Source organism: Eulemur rufifrons, chromosome 30 (assembly GCF_041146395.1).
Source record: "Eulemur rufifrons isolate Redbay chromosome 30, OSU_ERuf_1, whole genome shotgun sequence".
In the NCBI taxonomy this organism is placed as follows: domain Eukaryota; kingdom Metazoa; phylum Chordata; class Mammalia; order Primates; family Lemuridae; genus Eulemur; species Eulemur rufifrons.
The window spans coordinates 103737973-103757571 of NC_091012.1; the positions used below are offsets into that span (position 1 = coordinate 103737973).

A 19599-nucleotide genomic window follows, 5' to 3' on the forward strand; every position below is an offset into this window, starting at 1 on the left:
TCCCAAAGTGGAAACATCAGGGAGGACTATCCCATGCTCCCCTATCCCCAATCTTCCTAAGAGGTATCTAAAAGGGAAGATCAACCATTTCAACATTTTTCCAACATCTCTGGCCTGGGACATATTAACAATTACACAGGAGTGGGCAAATTGGCTGTGGAGTAGTCAGGTGTCAATTACATACCTGATGGCCCAGATGGTGGTCTGTGGGGAACAAGGGTCACCAGCTCCCCTGACAGAGGACCCACCGAGCACTAAGTAGGCATCAGCTCACACCCAGCTCTGCACGTGCACTGCAGCCCCTCCTAAGTACAGCTGCACTGTCACCCGCCACTATTGGAGGTTTGGAATTGGATTTACAGCCAGAGAAACAGGTTTAGGGAACATCAGAACGTAGCAAAAACCTTATTCTTGCAAAATTCATTAACAACTGTGGACAGTAGAGATGAGGGCAGGGCAGATCTCCTGGTCTCCCAGGATCAGGGAAGAGAGAGAAAGAGGGATGGAGGGAGGGACAGGAACAGGGAATTTTTGGACATCCCTCCTTCGAGGGCAGGTAGACAGAGGGACAGAAGACCAAGTGGTGGACAGAGAAGCACAGAGGGAAACTCCAAGATGCCCTTAGAAAAAGGTAGATGGAGCAACAGGTGTGTGGGGCATTCTTGGGTGTGCAGTACAAGACCTAGGTGAGGCAGGGCTCAGCTCTCTGGCCTGGAGCGCAGGTCAGTGGTGAGCGGGTCGTGCTGTATCGTCTGGTGAAGCATCAGGGCCAGTAGCCCCCCCCGTTTGGTCATAGCCGTGTGTACCTTGTGCTCCTCCTCACACAGCTCTTCCAGCTTGTGCAACTGTGGGAGGTGAGCATGAGAGGGGGATTCTAGGACCCTCTCCCACATCCCACCTGCCCCCTGGGCCTTGGGCCTACCGCGCGCACGCGCTCCAGGTCCACCTCAGCACGCCGCAGCTTCTCCCAGCAGTAGTGGCGGTCACACAGATGTTTGGGGAGGCAACAAAAATTACCCGTGAACTCAAAGACATTGTTCACTAGTGGGCAGCCGCACACCTCATCTTTTGATACCTGTGGGGAAGAATTAAGAGGGGTGAGCTATAGAGGAGGGTAGCCAGGGGCGTGATCGGGCAGGCATGGCGACAGCGACAGGGGAGAGGAGGGCAGGGTGGAGAAGAACTCAGAGGAGACGGATAAATGGGGCACGATCAGGCATGGAGGATGGAGGGGTGAGGCTGACCAAGCAGGGATGGATGGATGAAGGGCTGGAGGTGATCGGGCAGGAAGGACAGGCGCATGGAAAGAGATCAAAATAGGCAGGAGGGACAGGAGGGGCAGGAGGGCAGGGCTGAGGGGGGGCCCAGCAGGGGGAACAGAAGAGGGGGGTGTTGAGGCAGGGAGGAGGTGAGAACTGCAGCAGGGGAGTGGGGGTGGGGGCTGAAGCAGGGAGGAAGAAAGGATGTAGGAGATGACAGGCCGAGAGAAGATAATTGGGGGCAGGAGACAGGGAGAATGATAAGAGTTGGGGAGTCAGAAAGTGGGGAGAGGAACTGAGGGTTCCACGCAGGGAGGAGGGGAGGGAAGTGGGTGGGACAGGAATGGAGGGTGCTCAGGCAGGGAAAGGAGAAGAATGTGGGGAGGTGTAGGCAGTGAGGAGGGGCGGGAGCACCGGAAGAAATGCAGGAGGTCTGTTGGGAAGGCATGAATAAATATGCACAGCCAAGCAGAGGAACATGAGAACAGAGGGCAGTCAGGCCAGGAGGAGGGGACGCACAGGGCTGGTCAGGAGATAAGGAGAGAGGTCAGGCCGGGAGGACTGGAGGAGCAGAGAGGCATGAAGTGGGGAAGGAAAAGTCTCACCTTGGGGTCCTGAGAGTGCTCAGGGCACAGCACTTGAAGCTGCTTGCAGTACCTCTTGCTCTTTGGGTCATAGACATCACAGAAGAGCCGAGTGGTCCTGGGGGGAGGTGAAAAGTGAGGTGCTGAAGGTCAAGGAGGCCTCAACTCAACCCTGCCATACCCTGCCCCTAACCACACCCACCGCTGCCCCTGAGCCCACCCACACCCTGCCCTGACCTTGCTCCCCCTTGCTCCCGAGCCTGTTGCACATAGCACCCACACTCACCCCTCAATGGATGTAGGATACAGGGACCCCAAGGACGATTGGCACTCATACTGGGAAAAAGGAGCACAAATGGGAGAACTGTGGACATATGCTGCATGCCCTCCCATGATAAAGCTCCAAACAACACATCTGTCCCCTGTGGACCTCTATGCTGCTGTCTGCACAGCCAACATCCCCCCACTCCCACCGCTGCAGGCTAATGCCCCGACTTTGACTCTCATACTGGGGATGGAGGAAGAGCACAAATGGGTAGAGCCACGGACATGTGCTGCGTTCCCTCCTGCCAGTACCCAGGCAGCAAACTTACCCCTGTGGACCCCGTGTCACCCCTCCACCCCACCCAGCACCATCTGACCTCCAGCTGATGCTCCAACCTTGGCAAAACAGCGCTCCATGTGGCGCAGGGCCATGCGCATATTGATGGATTGCCCACAGGAGACACAGAAGATCTTCGGGTCTACTCTGTCCTTGTTACCTTTGTTGCTCTGCACCAGGCAGTGGAGAGACCAGTGAAACAGTACAGGGTGGGATGGGCGGGGCAAGATCCCAGGTACCCTTATTCTCTACCCACTCTACCCTTTCACCTCTTCATCGTTGCACACAGCCTGTTGCTTGCCACGAAGAATGATGGCCTCAAGTTCATGGAACTGGCACTCCAGGTCTTTCAGGCGGGTGTAGGTGTCCTGCTGCTCACGGTGGATGCGCTCGAGCATTTTCTTGCCATGCTCATTAGCAATGCAGGGGCTTGTCTGCCACTGCTGGATGCACTGGGGGAGTATCTTATAGATACGGCTGGAAGGGGAGACAGCAAGAAATGAAATGGGTAGATGAGGGCATCAAAGGAAGAAGAAATTGATGACTTAGTGAATGGTGAATGTACAGAGTATTCAATGGTGGCCGAGAGAATGTTGGTGAGTGGGTGATTGAACGGTGGCTGAGAGAATGGTGGTGAGTGGGTGACTGAATGGTGGCTGGCTGGCTGGGTGGAAGTGCTGGTAGGTTAGTGACAATAAAGGTGGATGAGCAGGTTGGTAGATGGAATGCAAATTTGTGGTTATGTGAGTCGGTGGCTAGGGGCCTGGAGTTACAGATGGCATAGATCACACCCTACTTCACGTTATGTCCCTTAACCTCCAGGTGCACTCACTCAGCTGCCAGCTTCATGCCACAGTCATCCGAGCAGTACTTGGACCCTGGCCGCGTGGGATAGACACAGCCAGGGCCCAGGCACTGCGGCAGTGGGGCAGGGTCCTTGGCATGTGTCTTCTTGAGTTTCCCCTTGTCTGTGTGCTTGTGCTTGTGCTTGTGCTTGTGCTTCTGCTGCTTCTCCATCTAGGGGGCAAGAGTGGCCAGGACAGGCCCAGGAGAGTTAGTGTCAGCCCCTAGTTCTGCACCCCTGCCCTGCATTGCACCTCCAACCTCTGCCTCCATGCCCCCCTCCCACCATTTCTGCCACCTTCCACTCCACCTTTTCCTTTAGATCCTCCGTGTGCTTCGCACTCACTGCCTGCTCCTGCGGCATGGGATCCAGGAACGGGAGCTCCACAGTGTCACTCACCCAGGGCTGCAGACCAGAAAAATAATGACAGGCTCCCCATATCAGGTGTCTCAAAAAGGTCTTTGGACACTTCCTTCCCTCTCACCTCATTGCTGACCTTTGCTGCCTTCGTTGTCTCCACCATTCCACCCCTGGGCCCTGTCACATGCTCAACAGGCTTTGATTGCCAAAAATCCCCTCTGCAAGAGTCCTGGTATAGGTCAGCATCCCAAGACATGTCCTCTTCAGACAACAGCTGGGGTGTGGCAGTTGTCTCAGGTGCCTCCTTTGCTGCCAGCGGCACCGCTGCCATCTGGTACTTCTGGGCCAGCCTGGACTTCTGCAGTTGGGGCAGCTGTAATGTGGGCAGGGACCATAGCAAGGTCTCTGAGGGGGTTACAGGCAAGATCTGAGGGGGTTACAGGTAATACCTGAGGGGCAGGCCGGGCACGGTGGCTCACAACTGTAATCCTAGCTCTCTGGGAGGCCGAGGCAGGTGGATCGTTTGAGCTTAGGAGTTCGAGACCAGCCTAAGCAAGAGCGAGACCCCGTCTCTACTGAAAAAAAAAAATAGAAAGAAATTACCTGGACAACTGAAAATATATCTAGAAAAAATTAGCCAGGCATGGTGGCACAGGCCTGTAGTCCCAGCTACTCGGGAGGCTGAGGCAGGAGGATCGCTTGAGCCCAGGAGTTTGAGGTTGCTGTGAGCTAGGCTGACGCCACAGCACTCTAGCCCAGGCAACAGAGTGAGACTCTGTCTCAAAAAAAAAAAAAAAAGATCTGAGGGGCAGATCCTCAGCATGAGCCTCACTCCCCATCTACCCTGTGGCCTGGACTCACCAAAGACCAGAGATTACAAGTAGGATTCCCTTGCTGGTGGGAGGAGGGCTCTTGGTCAGCCCTAAGTGGGTGGGGACAGGCCCACCCAGCCCCAACACTCCTGGCTTTATCCTCTGGTCAACCTGGCCTGGGGCCACTGCACCTGCCTGGATGCAGTAGGCCCTGCCTGCCTGGGAATGACTGGTACCACCAGGTCCTGTGTGCCCACTATATCCAGACATACCTGGACACATCTGGCCCTACCCTGCCTACCTGGATGCATGAGGCCCTACTTACCTCCCAGAAAAGCTAGACCTCACCCCTTCAGACTTGCTTAACTCAGCCTGCCACACCTCTTCCTCCAGGACACATCTGCTACCCTGCTTGCCCTGCACCATGGACCTAGACAAGCCCACCTCTGCCAGCCTGCCCAAACACACTTGGGCCCACTCCTCAGGCATGTTCGGCCCACTCACCTGCCTCGCTCTAGTGTCTCTCCAGGACCCCCGTCTGCCCAGCCCTGCCCTCCTGGACACACTTGGTCTCACCTTACCCTCCCAGCCCTGTGGGCCCCAAACATGGTACCAGGACATACCCAGCTCCACCCCCTGCCAGACCCTGCCCCCCCACCTGCCCCTGCCCACCCCACCCCACCCCCGCCTGCCCCCCCACCTGCCCCTGCCTCCCACCCCCCAGACTCTTTCACCCCACAAGCCCCTCCCCACTTCCCTGACATACTTGATTCTGCCTCACCTTCCAACATGCTGAAACATGCCAGACCCTATACCCCCTCCCAAGCATATGCCAGACCCAGCCCTGCCTGCCCTGACCCACCCACCTAGAATAATTTCACAATCTGTATTCTGAAAAATACTCCTACTTGGATCCAGTATCACCACTTAAAATATAGAAATATACAAATATAAATATGTTTGTGTTCATATGTAGGCACACATGAGAACAAATCACTACTCTCGGTGATTAAGAGAGCAAGGACACACAGAGGTAGAACACGCATCTTGAACAAGACAATTATCAGTTGGAGAACTCATACTATCTTCAAGCTAGAGATGCAATTTTTTTTTTGAGACACAGTCTTGCTGTTGCCTGAGCTAGAGTGCTGTGGCGTCAGCCTAGCTCACAGCAACTTCAAACTCCTGTGCTAAAGCGATCCTACTGGCTCAGCCTCCTGAGTAGCTGGGACTACAGGCATGCGCCACCCATGCCCGGCTAATTTTTTCTATATATTTTTAGCTGTTCAGATCATTTCTTTCTATTTTTAGTAGAGACGGGGGTCTCGCTTTTGCTCAGGCTGGTCTCCAACTCCTCACCTCAAGCGATCCACCCACCTCAGCCTCCCAGAGTGCCAGGATTACAGGCGTGAGCCACCGCGCCCAGCATAGAGATGAAATATTAATAAAACTGACCCTGGACTTAGCCTTAAAGGAAGTCTAAACACATTCCAATGAATAAGCATTGCACGCATCGCACGCATCGCACGCCGCACAGATAAATTGCATTAGAAATGAATGCAAGGCTTAAGTTTCGGAAATTAACAGGCGCGTCGAAATAACTTCTGGTAAAAAGAAAAATAACTGAAATTAGAAAACACTTAGAACTTAATAATTACGAAAACAATACCTACCCAACTTGTATTCTCAAATTGGATCCTAACGCCAAGAATATGAGAAAATAAGAAAAAAGCAAGAAATGACTGATTGGAGCATTCAACTCGCAACATTCAACTGAAACTGAGAGAAAGTCCCCTCCGTAACTCCGAAGACCTCCATTATCAACCCCAAAACCCTCTTCAATAACCCTACACCCACCCTCCAGTCACAAAACCCAAAGTCTGTCACCGAACCTCTTGCAAAATCATAGCTTGGGCGCGCCAAGGACGCTAACCCTTAGAGCCTCGGCGGGTATAGCTAAAGACTAGGCGCTTCCGGCTCTGGTAACGACCCCAGCCCCGCCCCGTGGTGCGCGTGTTGGGTTTGCGCTTGCTCAGGAGCCCCGTGGAGTGGCTGTACCATCAAAAATTCAAAGTGTACAGTTATAGAAATGATGCGATTACGTGCGTGGCGCCAGCCCTCGGAGCGCCACCTCAGGCTCCCTTGTACACACTTGTGTCTTCTGCCGCATTGTAACGCTGCTTTACATATTGGAGGTGATTGATCATTGCATCGTTGTGCATAGCAGGAAAATTGTTTCCTTTATCATTTCCAATTATTTTGAATAATTTCTTTTTTTAATTTTAATTTTTTTTTTTTTTTTTTGAGACAGAGTCTCACTCTGTTGCCCAGGCTAGAGTGCCCTGGCATCAGCTTAGCTCACAGCAACCTCAAACTCCTGGGCCCAAGCGATCCTACTGCCTCAGCCTCCCAAGCAGCTGGGATTACAGGTAAGTGCCACCACGCCCGGCTAATTTTTTCTCTATATATTTTTAATTGTCCAGATAATTTCCTTCTATTTTTAGTAGAGACGGGGTCTTGCTCTTGCTCAGGCTGGTCTCCAACTCCTGAGCTCAAATGATTCTCCCGTCTCAGCCTCCCAGAGTGCTAGAATTACAGTCATGAGCCACCGCGCCTGGCCTAATTTCTTTTTTTGATTATACTTTTTTTAATTTCAGAATATATTACAGGGATACAAACTCTTTGGTTACATGACCGCCCGAGTCAGAGCTACAAGTGTGCCCAACCCCCAGACAATTTGCACCGCACCCATTAGGTGTAAATTTACCCATCCCCTCATCCCCCTTCCACCTGCCCAATGCCCTATGAATGTTACTTCCACATGTGCAGGTAAGTGTTGATCAATTAGTACCAATTTAATGGTCAGTACATGTGGTGCTTGTTTTTCCATTCTTGTGATACTTCACTTAGAAGAATGGGCTCCTGCTCCACCCAGGATAGTACACAGGGTGTTAGTTCATCATTTTTTATGGCTGAGTATTACTCCGTGGTATACATATACCACATTTCATTAATCCACTCATGTATTGATGGACACTTGGGTTGTTTCCACATCTTTGCAATTGTGAATTATGCTGCTATGAACATCCGAGTGCAGATGTCTTTTTTATAGAATGCCTTTTCTTCCTTTGTGTAAATACCCAGTAGTGGGATAGCTGGATCAAATGGTAGCTCTACTTTCAGTACCTTGAGGTATCTCCATACTATTTTCCATAGAGGTTGTGCTAGTTTGCAGTCCCACCAGTAGTGTATGAGTGTTCCCATCTCTCTGCATCCATGCCTACATTTGTTGTTTTGGGACATTTCCATAAAAGCCATTCTGACTGGAGTTAAGTGATATCTCAGTGTGATTTTGATTTGCATATCCCTGATGATTAGAGATGTTGAGTATTTTTTCATATATTTCTTGGCCATTAATCTTATCTTCTTTTGAAAAGTTTCTGTGCATGTCCTTTGCCCACTTTTTAATGGGGTTGTTTGATTTTTTTCTTGCTGATTTTCCTGAATTCTATATAGGTTCTCGTTATCAGATCTTTATCACATGTATATCATGTGAATATTTTCTCCCATTCTGTAGGTTGTCTATTTATTCTGATGATAATTTCCTTGGCTGTGCAGAAGCTTTTTAATTTGATCAGATTCCATTTATTTATTTTTGTTGTTGCTGTAATTGCTTTGGGGGTCTTCCTCATAAATTCTTTGCCTAGGCCAATATCTATAAGAGTTTTTCAAACATTTTCTTCTAGAATTCTTATGGTTTCATGCCTTAGGTTTAAGTCTGTTATCCACTGTGAGTTGATTTTTGTCAGAGGTGAGAGGTATGGATCCTGTTTTAGTCTTCTACATGTGGCTATCCAATTTTCCCATATTATTACCATTTTACTATCTGCTATTATTTTAATTATGAGGTAGGCAACGAGAAAAGCAAACAAAAAAAATAAATCAATTTTGAAAACTCAAGGAAGTAGAAAAAGATTTATAGAAAGGGCAGGAAAATAGAAAGCAAAATGTAAGAATGTAGGAATAAATTGATATTTGAAGTTCATACTTTACTACATGATCAGCAATTTTTAAAATGTTGTTAATGGACTAAACTCTCCAGTTAAAGATTGTCATTTTGGATAAAAATTAACAAATTCAGCCATATGCTGTGTATGTCAAACCTAGCAAATCATAAGGATACAGGGACGTGTGAAATAAAGGGATAGAAGAAAATTCTCCAGGCACATGCTAATCAAAATAAAGCAAGGTCAGTTATGTTAATATCAACCTGAAAAGACTAAGACAAAAAGTATTAACTGGGATTGAGAGGGTCATTTCATAATGATTTGATTCACAATGAGTATGTAAAAATTTCAATCTTATGTATATTTAATAAAATGGTGCAAAATAAATATCAAGAAATATATATAGGCTGGAGGATCACTTGAGGCCAGGAGTTTGAGATCAGCCTGAGCAAGAGCAAGACCCTGTTTCTACAAAAAACAGAAAAATTAGCCAAGCATAGTGGCACGAACCTTTAGTTCCAACTACTGGGGAGAATAAGGCAGGAGGATATCTGGAGCCCAGGAGTTTGAGGTGGCAGTGAGCTATGAAGACACCACTGCACTCCAGTCAGGGTGACAGTGCGAGACTCTGTCTCAAAAAAAAAAAAAAAAAAAAAGGAGAGGAGGAGAAGAGGGGAGGGGAAGGGAGAGGAAAGGAAAAAGAAAGGAAGAAAGAAAGAAAGAATAGAACAAAAGGTAAAATGGGAAATAAAAAGACTATAATTGTAGAAGGTTACAGCCATACTGCTCTGCTAATTCCTGCTCACCCTTCAATACTCACCTTTGGCATCACTGTGTGGGAAGCTCTCTTTCCTTCCTTTCCATCTGGGTGACCAGTCTCTCTTCTGAATGAATTTAGGGGCATAGAATTATAATAGCAAGGGCTGTTTCTTTTAATCTTGAAATTAAGGAGTAAATGTGGGTGTTGCCTGAACCTCTCACACCTGTTTTGTGTCTGTCTTCTTCACTAGAAATGAGAACAGGGACAATGTCAGTCTTGGTCACTGTTAAATGCCCAGTTTTCTGCCCGGCACACAGGAGGTGTCCAGTAGCCACTGGTGATTCAAGGAATGCATCAGGGATCATGACACTTTGGTGCTGTTGCAAAATGGCGAATTACTGTATTCTATCTGGCTCCATATTGTTTCTTACAGATAAAAGCAAATACATGCTGTAATTTACACTAGAGTCACATTTAACTAACCATTGACAAAGAAGATCAAAGTTCAAAAAATGTTAAGGTCTTTCTGTTAAAAAGGTATTTTCCCTGATTCAAGTGTGGCATCTAATGACAATGTTCCCAACTAAATCTAAGTCTTCACAGCTTATATCAAACTCAGTTCAGGGATTGGAGCAGGAGGTGAGAAATCCGAGCTGAACTCAGAAGTACTCTGTGAGCTCGAAAGAAAGCGTTACCTTGGCCCGGGGCAGTGGCTCATGCTTGTGATCTCAGCACTTTGGGAGGCCGAGGCAGGAGGATTGCTTGAGGCCAGGAGTTCAAGATCAGCCTGAGCAACATAGTGAGACTCACTCCCCCAAACTTCGTCTCTACAAAAAAATTTAAAAATTAGCTGGGTGTGGTGTGCACTCCTGTAGTCCCAGCTACTCGGGAGGCTGAGGCAGAAGCATCACTTGAGCCCAGGAGTTTGAGGTTGCTGTGAGCTATGATGATGCCACTGCACTCCAGCCTGGGTGACAGAGTGAGACCCTGTCTCAAAAAGTAATAGTAATAATTAAAAAAATAATTTTAAAAATATGTTATTTCTCTGTGGCTGTGAAAGTTGAAAAACACTACTTGCAGTGTCCAAGCTAATATGGGTTTTTAACTTTCCTCTGAATTATTTTTCATCACTGTGGCCCTCTCAGATGTGTCATCAACAGCTTTTGGCTCCTCTTCACCTCTGACTTCAGACCTACTTCTTCAACGTCTCCTGTCTCTTTACTGCTATTTTTCTTTCATTCCTAATTCCACAGCCCTAACCCAGGTTTCCCACATTTTACAATGAACTCCCGCTTCCAAGATGTGACTGGCAAATCCAGTTTGCCTCCAGGATTTTCTTCCGAAAGGGCCACAGATTAAGAAATATGTCACCATCCTCCTTTGGAATCTTCCCTGAATTTCCAGAATGTTCAGGATCGGGTCTGCACTCTATGATGTGTCTTTCAAAGTTCTCTATGACAGGGCCCTGCTTGCCTGTGCCAGAAAAGCCCTGTTCCCAGGCCATCTACATGTTGAACACTCAGGGAGTATTCTCTCTGGTATCAATCCAGCATGGGCTTCCATGTTCAGGGTCTTGGCTCAAGCTCATTCATCCTCCTTTTTTGCTAATTTCTGCCCAGCCTTCAAGACTCAGCCTTGGCATCATCGTCCAGGAAGCCCCCTCTATTTCCTTTCCAACTGTGTGATCTGCCTCTCTTCTGAATTATGTGAGCATAATTATAGCAGTGAGGGGTATTCCTTTTATTTTAATCTTGGAATTATAAAGGGTTGGGGAGTGTTGCCTGAACCTCTCACAGCTGTTTGTCTATTTTTACCTGTTGACATTCTTCTTATCTTCCAAGGCTGTTTGTAGCTGAACAAAAGGCGCTGGGAAGCCTTTTCCAGACCTTTTGTCCCTCCTTCCTCGGTCTTCCCACAGCACTTCTGTCATTATGCTCAGTGTGGCTGTATGGTTTGCAGTTTTCTCTCCTCTACCAGACAGTTAAGGCAAAGCTAGAGTGTGAATGTCCTTGCTCCTAGCCCAGTGTTCTTACAACAGTTGCTGGTGATTGCTAACTTACGGCTTTGTTCCCTCCTGACTGCCCCAATATGCTAACGGCTAAGTGCTTTGTCAGCAGAGGAGCACATCCTTAGAGGCGAATGCTAGATTGGCCACCCTGATGGGATGGAACAAGAACATGGAACCATCCCAGGAGAAGATACTCTAACTTTAACCTTTCTCTGCAGACTTTCTGTACATATAATTTTGATTTTTATACTGTCCAATGTATCAGTATTTTTTTTATGGATCATGCTTTGGGTACTGTTAGGGGGTGAAGTCCCTACGCAGAGGGAGAAAGAATTCACAGACAGTGATTAGAATATACAAAAGTAAAAGCTTATTTATTTTCCTGAGAGAGAGAGAGAAAGAGAGAGAGGGAGAGTGGCCACAACACACAGAGGGGGCAAAGAAATGTCAGGTGGCAAGGAAAGTTGTTTGGTGCTTTTAAAGGGTAGAAATTTTTTTCTTCTGTTTCAGGGGACTGATAACAAAAGTGGCTGTGAAGCTGCTGTGTTGTTTTTTTCTGTTTCTCACATAGCAGATTGATAGCAGAAATTAGTTTCTTCTTTCTTCTTGACAGGCGGGAGGCATCTGGTGCTGGCTCTTCTTGAGGAAGCAGAGGAAGCTCACGGTCCCACTGTCCACTCAGGAACTTTTTCAAGGCTGAGAAAGAACTCAGAGATGACAAGTTAGGCCACACATGTTTTAACTAAACAAAGGGTAGTTGTGTTGTGAGTTTATTTCTCTTACTTTCTGTTTGATACTTTCTTTTCCTCTGTTATATAGGTTATCAGTAAGACCACCTTTCAGGTATCATATCTAAAACTCTTTGCCTAACCTAAGGTCACAGAGATTTTCTCCTATGTTTTCTTCTATAAGTTTTATTTTTTTTTTTATTTTACCTATAGGTCTATGATCTGTTTAAATTAATTTTTGTGCAAAGTGTGAGGTTGAGGTTTGTCCTTTTTTTGTTTATTTCTTTTTTGGTTGTGTATATGGACATCCAATCATTCTAGCATCATTTATCGAAAAGACAATCTTTTCTCCATTGAAATGACTTTGCATTTTATTAAAAAGTTCCTTAACTAGAGAAAGATTCTGGGAAGATGGCAGAGTAGGAAGTACCAGGAATCTGTCTCTCCAGCTAGACAATAATTGCACTGGCAGAATCTGTCTGATATAACTATTTGGGAACTCTGGAGTCTATTGAAGGCCTGCAACTTCCAGGGGAAGTTTTCTTGACTATGATGGGTCATAGTGCACAAAAATTTCACTAAGTTCCATTCCAAAGAGTCTGGAGAAATCAAGCAACTGTCTTGGTGTCTTCATAACCCATCTGAGTGAAGAGCACATCCAGCTTTATCCCAATAAATTTTTTCAGAATCTGGTACTTGTGATTGTAATTTGCTTAACGTTTCATAGAAGTGATCTAGAGTTACCAAGTCATCTTTAATGTGGTGAACTAACTGAATTTGAGAGAAAGTCCATGGGGAGGAGAAAGACATCTAGAGAAGCTCAAATTTGCTCACTTTGCTTAATGAGAGTACCAGCAGAAGTTAGGAAATCCTATTGTTGCCATATCATGTGGAAATCATAAACCACATGAGGTATATCTGGGGTATATCTGAGGTCTGTGTATATTTTAGATCTTCTATCCCTTGCTAACTTCCAGGCTTACATCAAGCCTATAATTTCACTTAGTTTTGCTGACTTGACTACAGGAAGGGGATTGAATTTAATAAGATCTTAGGAACTGGTGACAGCAGACCCAGCTTGAAAATATCCTTGTTCCTTTTTAGATATTACTCACCTACAAAGAATTCTAAGTCTGGGTCTTGCAGGGTAGTCTCAAGGAGATCAGAATGAGTCATGGAAAGTTCTTTGATTACAGTTAAATGATTATGATGTTCTCCCCACTCTAGAGGAAGTAACGTAGCTGTATTAAGAGGTATGACACCTTTGTATGCTAATATGAGCTGGGAATAGAAGCAGCAATTCATAGATAGCAAGACTAACTTAATAATAAAATATAGAGAAAATATTTCAGGATATATTTCACCAAAGAAAATGTACAGATGGCAAATAAGCACATGAAAAGATGCTCAACATCATTAGTCATTAAGGAAATGCAAAATTAAAACCACAATAAGATAACACTACACCTATTAGAAGGACTAAAATTAAAAAGATCAACCACACCAAGTGTTGGCAAGAATGTGGAGGAGGTAGAAGTCTCCTACACTGCTGGTGGGAATGTAAAATGGTACAATTTTGGAAAATAGTCTGGCAATTTCTTTAAAACCTTAACATATACCGACCACATCATTTAGTCATTTCACGCCTAAGCATTTATCCAAGAGAAAAGGAAATATATATCCATACAAAGACATGTACACAAATGTTCATAGCAGCTTTATTTAGAATAGCCAAAAACTAGAAACAACCCAAACACCCATCAACAGGTGAATGGATAAACAAATTCTAGTATATCCATACAATGGAATACTATCCAGCAATAAAAAGGAATGAATTATTGGTATACACAACTTTGATGATTCTTCAAATAATTGTGCCAAGTGAGAGAAGCAAGTCTCAAAAGACTACATACTGTATGACTCCATTTATACACTTTTCCAGAAAATGCAAACAAATCCATAGTGACAGAAAGCAGGGAAGTGGTTACCTGGATATGGGAAGATAGGAAGGATTAAGAAGGTGTATGAGGAAACTTTTTGGGTTGATGGATATGTTCTTATTTTCACTGTTATCATGGTTCTACATGTATATACATATGAAAAAACTGATCAAATATACTTTAAATATGTGAATTTTATTATATGTCAATTATATCTTTAGAAAGATATAGAGGCAGAGATATAGTCACTCCAAGGGGATGATAGGCCCTGTAAGGGAAACCACATCAAGGCATAGCATAATGAAATTGTAGAAACAAGTGATAAAAAAAGGAAATCTTCAAAGAAACCAAAGCAAAAAGACCCATTATCTATAGAGAAACATAGATAAGAACAACAGGCTACCTATCAGAAAAAAATGCAAGCCAGAGGACAATGGAGTGACATTTATAAAGTATTGGAAGAAAATAAAGCTAGAATTCTATACCTCAGAAAAATATCTGTCATAAATTAAGATAACCAGCATTATAAGCAATAATAAGTGAAATCAGAAGCAGAAGAAAAATGTTAAATAGAAATGTTAAATATGTGAGTGTCTTAGCTCAGGTAGCTATAACAAAATACCACAGACTAGGTGGCTTAAACAACAAACATTTATTCCTCACAGTTCTGGAGGCTGGGAAGTCCAAGATAAAGGCATTCCAGTAGATTCAGTGTCTTCCTGGTTTGTAGACAGCTGCCTTTTTGCTGTGTCCTAACATAGTGAAGAGGGAGAGGGGGAGAGGATGGGGAGAGAGAGAAAGAGGTGAGGAGAAAGTGGGAGAGGGAGGGAGAGGGGAAGGGGGAGCTCTCTTCTTATAAGGGCACTAATCTCATCATGAGGGCTCCACCCTCATAACCTATTATTACTTCTCAAAGGCCCCATCATCAAGTACCTTGGGGGTTAGGGCTTCAATATATGAATTTGGGGAGAACGCAATTCAGTCCATAGCAATGGGTAAATATATAAGACATGTTTATCTTTTTTTTTTTTTTTTTTTTTTTTTTGAGACAGAGTCTCACTTTGTTGCCCGGGCTAGAGTGAGTGCCGTGGCATCAGCCTAGCTCACAGCAACCTCAGACTCCTGGGCTTAAGCGATCCTCCTGTCTCAGCCTCCCGGGTAGCTAGGACTACAGGCATGCGCCACCATGCCCAGCTAATTTTTTTTTCTATATATATTTTAGTTGGCCAGATAATTTCTTTCTATTTTTAGTAGAGATGGGGTCTCGCTCTTGCTCAGGCTGGTCTCGAATTCCTGACCTTAAGTGATCCACCGGCCTCGGCCTCCCAGAGTGCTAGGATTACAGGCGTGAATGTTTATCATTTTAAAAATTCTTTTAAAATAATTCATTGTTTAAATAAAAAACGGTAACCATGTTTTATGCAGAAATTACACTCCTGGGTTAAAAAGTTTATAAGTCTCCTGTCTCAGATTCAATAAGTAACACATGGACGTAGAAATAAAGAGTCATCAGTCTATAAAAATAACCATGTATGTAAGCTTGGTGCCACAAGTTACCCACAAAATTGTCTCTAAAAATCCAGTTCATTACTAAATTCAATACAGACAGTCCCCAACTTACAATGGCTCGACTTATGATTTTTCACCTTTACAATGGTGCAAAGAAGTGATATGCATTCAGTAGAAAGTATATTTCAAATACCCATACAACCATTCTGTTCTTCACTTTCAGTGCAATATTCAATAAATTGCATGAGATATTCAACACTTTATTGTAAAATAGCCTTTGTGTTAGATGATTTAACCCAACTGTAACCTAAGGTAAGTGTTCTGAGCATGTGTAAGGTAGGCTAGGCTAAGCTACGATGTTCAGTAGGTTAGGTGTATTAAATGCATTTTTAACTTATGATATTTTCAACTTACTATGGGTTTACTGGGACATAACTTCCATGGTAAACTGAGGAGCATCTGTATTCAGTATATGTCCTCTTTCCCCATGAAGCTTGCATTTTTTTCTCTTATGTGTCAATATGTTTATATGTGCTTCATGGAGCACTGGTGTCCATTGCTCTAAAAACTAAATTCCAACCTCACTACATTTCTAGGAGATACAATTTGTGCATTAATTTCAAGTTTATGGAAAAGTAACAGCCGGGCACAGTGGCTTACGCCTGTAATCCTAGCACTCTGGGAGGCAGAGGCGGGAGGATTGCTCAAAGTCAGGAGTTCGAGACTAGCCTGAGCAAGAGTGAGACCCCGTCTCTACTAAAAAATAGAAAGAAATTAACCGGACAACTAAAAATATATAGAAAATATTAGCCAGGCATGGTGGTGCATGCCTGTAGTCCCAGCTACTGGGGAGACTGAGGCAGGAGGATTGCTCGAGCCCAAAGAGTTTGAGGTTGCTGTGAGCTAGGCTGACGCCATGGCACTCTAGCCCAGGCAACAGAGTGAGACTCTGTCTCAAAAAAAAAAAAAAAAGTAACAAGAGTAGTATATAAGACTACCATTACCATTACCTTTACCTAAATTCACCAATAATATACATTGTGTACCAATATACATGTATATTTTTTTCTGAACCATGAGAGTAATACATTATTCCCTTTTATTCATAAATATTTGAGTGTATATCTCCTAATAACAAGAATATTCTTTTAACATAAACACAGTAAAATTATCAAAATAAGGAAATTTAACACTGATACAACACTATTACTTAATCCATATTCCATAATCAAATTTTACAAATGTCCCAAATTTTCCTTTATACCTATTTTCATACCATTAAACTAGGCCTATTGTTAAATACCCAATGCCATAAAAACAAGCAAGAGAAAAATCAAATTGAAAAAGGTTAAGGCAGAAAATCAGAGAATGAAATTCCACACATAAAACTAAGGAAAATTCCTCCTGAATAACAATCATTAATCAGAAGAAAGCTAGATCAACACAACAAACAGAATGAAACCATGGGTTTTGAGCCATCATGGGAAAGTTTGTAACTGTAACTCAAAATCCAGAGATGATAAAAGATTGATATATTTGACTACATAGAAAAGTTTTAATGTGCATGGAAAAATACACTATAAACAAAGTCAAAAGACAACTGATTGGCCGGATGTGGTGACTCACACCTGTAATCCTAGCACTCTGGGAGGCCGAGGTAGGAGGATCGCTTGAGCTCAGGAGTTCAAGACCAGCCTTAGCAAGAGTGAGACCCCGTCTCTACTGAAAATAGAGTCTCTACTAAAGAGACACCGTTTCTACTAAAAATGGTGTGGTGGCACGGGCCTGTAGTTCCAGCTACTCAGAAGTCTGAGGCAAGAGGATCATTTGAGCCCAGGCGTTTGAGGTTGCAGTGAGTTATGATGATGCCACTGCACTCTAGCCTGGGCGACAGAGCGAGACTCTGTCTCAAAAAACAAAAACAAACAAAGAAAACCTCTGTTTTCAATGGCCTGGGACACTCACAAGTCCCCCATAGAAGAGCAGAGACCTGCTGGGCACCTAGAAGGGTATGGGGACTTTGGAAGGGAGATTCCTCCTGAACCCTGTCTTCTGATCTAGGCAGAAGCAGCTAGGGAAGCGATGGGGGGAAGCCTTCCCCACTACATCCCCAAGGGGTAGGGATTTTTATTGCCATTTTACTGATTAGAAGACTATGGCTTAGAGAGTTTCATTCAACATGCCTGAGTTCATATAAATTCTGCAGTAGAGCCAAGTTTCCAACCCAGAGTTCTAGGCCCCAATTCATCTTTGACCTGACAATGGTATCTATAAGTGCTGTAGTGATACCTGAACGTGCTCACTAGAGACATAAAATCTGAGTTGTCCCTCTACATGCCAGCAAGTGCAACGTTATCTGAGAAGGGTCATATGTGGTGTCACAACAGATTTCTCATTTTTTCTCCTAGTAGTTCTACTAACTTTTGTCTTATATGTTTTGAGGCCATTATGTATTACATGCATATGATTTTAGCACTAAAACTTCTTAATGAATCAAACTTTTATTATGTATTCTTTTTATTTTTCATATTTTTAACCTTAAAGTCTATTTTGTCTACCATTAATATAACTACACCATCCTTTGACTTTCAACTTTTCTGTTCTTATCCTTTAGATGTCTCCTATAAACAGACTCTAATTTACATTTTTTAATCCAGTGACAATATTTTCCTTTTAGCTGATGAGTTTAGTCCATCACATTTATTATTATTATTAACATATTTGGATTTATTTCTATTTTATTACATGTTTTCTATTTGTCCTATTTTTTTTTTCTATTTGTGTTTGTTTGTTTCTTCCTTTCTAGCCTTTTTGTTTCGTTGGTCAAAGTTTTTTTTTTTTTTTTTTGAGACAGAGTCTCACTCTGTTGCCCAGGCTAGAGTGAGTGCCGTGACGTCAGCCTAGCTCACAGCAACCTCAAACTCCTGAGCTCAAGCGATCCTCCTGTCTCAGCCTCCCGAGTAGCTGGGACTACAGGCATGCGCCACCATGCCCGGCTAATTTTTTCTATATATATTTTTAGCTGTCCATATAATTTCTTTCTATTTTTAGTAGAGGTGGGGTCTCGCTCTTGCTCAGGCTGGTCTCGAACTCCTGAGCTCAAACGATCCGCCCACCTCGGCCTCCCAGAGTGCTAGGATTACAGGCGTGAGCCACCGCGCCCGGCCGGTCAAAGTTTTTTGTTCTTAATTTTCTCTCATTCCATTTTCCCCTGCTCTAACTTGTAAGTTGTTTGTTCTAGGTCTATTCTTGTAAAGGCTACTTGAACTTTTTTTTTAATTTTTTTTTTATTTCAGCATATTTTGAGGGTATTAATGTTTAGGTTATGTATATTGCCCTTGCCCAAGTCAGAGCTTCAAGCGTGTCCATCCCCCAGACCGTGTGCACCACACACATTAGGTGTGAATATACCCATCCCCTACTCCCCCCTGCCACCTGCCCAACACCCGATGAGTGTTATTACTGTATGTGCACTTAAGTGTTGGTCAGTTGATACCAATTTGATGGTGAGTATATGTGGTGCTTGTTTTTCAATTCTTGTGATATTTCGCTTAGTAGAATGGGTTCCAGCTCTTATTCAGGATAATACAAGAGGTGCTAGATCACCATTGCTTTTTGTGGCTGAGTAGAACTCCATGGTATACATATACAACATTTTATTAATCCACTCATGTATTGATGGGCACTTGGGTTGTTTCCACATCTTTGCAATTGTGGATTGTGCTGCTATAAACATTCGAGTGCAGAGGCTACTTGAACTTTTAAGCATCTATAACCACATAAACATTTGTGAATAATTTTGCCCATATCAAAATGGTACAAAGGACTAGAAAATCTTAAATTCTAAGGTAACTTTTCACCTGTTTACAAAAGGCACAACAAAACCTAAAGTCACAGAAAGGTTAAAAGAATGAAAAAAATGTAAATATGGTTAAATTGATAAATTTTGTTATGTATATTTTACAATAAAAAAAGGAATCAATGGCTGGGTGTGGTGGTGCATGCCTCGAGTCCCATCTACTTGGGAGGCTCAGGCAGGGATTGCTTGAGCCCAGGAGTTGGAGGCTGCAGTGAGCTGTGATGACACCATTGCACTCTATGGCCTGGCTGGGCAACAGAGTGAGACTCTGTCTCAAAAAATAAAATAAAATAAAATAAAAAAATCGAAAAGGTATACCAAATAAAAA

At 44.1% G+C, this 19599-nt stretch overlaps 2 protein-coding genes across 3 annotated transcripts in view; one reads left to right on the plus strand and one right to left on the minus strand.

Moving 5' to 3' along the window:
* The window catches only part of UXT (ubiquitously expressed prefoldin like chaperone), a 69574-nt gene that overhangs the window by 31936 nt on the left and 18039 nt on the right, over nt 1-19599 (plus strand). The window contains exon 2 of one of the 2 annotated variants that reach the window (XM_069463452.1): nt 6772-6889. The exons of the other annotated variant lie outside the window; for it this stretch is intronic. The gene's annotated coding sequence lies outside the window, so the exon portion shown is untranslated. The remainder of the gene's footprint in view (nt 1-6771; nt 6890-19599) is intronic. 2 annotated transcript variants of the gene reach the window in all.
* Nucleotides 604-11157, minus strand: LOC138378359 (CXXC-type zinc finger protein 1-like). The gene is made up of 11 exons (XM_069463710.1): nt 11042-11157; nt 6394-6512; nt 3842-4053; nt 3574-3693; nt 3277-3455; nt 2714-2921; nt 2504-2614; nt 2130-2179; nt 1865-1961; nt 923-1075; nt 604-845 (listed from the first exon to the last, which is right to left on the minus strand). The coding sequence occupies exons 1-11, from the start codon at nt 11155-11157 to the stop codon at nt 699-701; spliced, it is 1512 nt and encodes a 503-aa protein (XP_069319811.1). The 3' UTR covers nt 604-698.

Excerpts from the sequence above, each read along its gene's own strand:
- LOC138378359 (XM_069463710.1), bottom strand. The coding sequence starts at position 11,157 with ATGACAGAAGTGCTGTGGGAAGACCGAGGAAGGAGGGACAAAAGGTCT. Across the intron at positions 4,054-6,393 it reads TACCCGCCGAGGCTCTAAGG|AGACCTTGCTATGGTCCCTG; the intron begins GTTAGCGTCCTT and ends TAACCCCCTCAG. Across the intron at positions 1,076-1,864 it reads AGCACTCTCAGGACCCCAAG|GTATCAAAAGATGAGGTGTG; the intron begins GTGAGACTTTTC and ends TCTTCCCCACAG.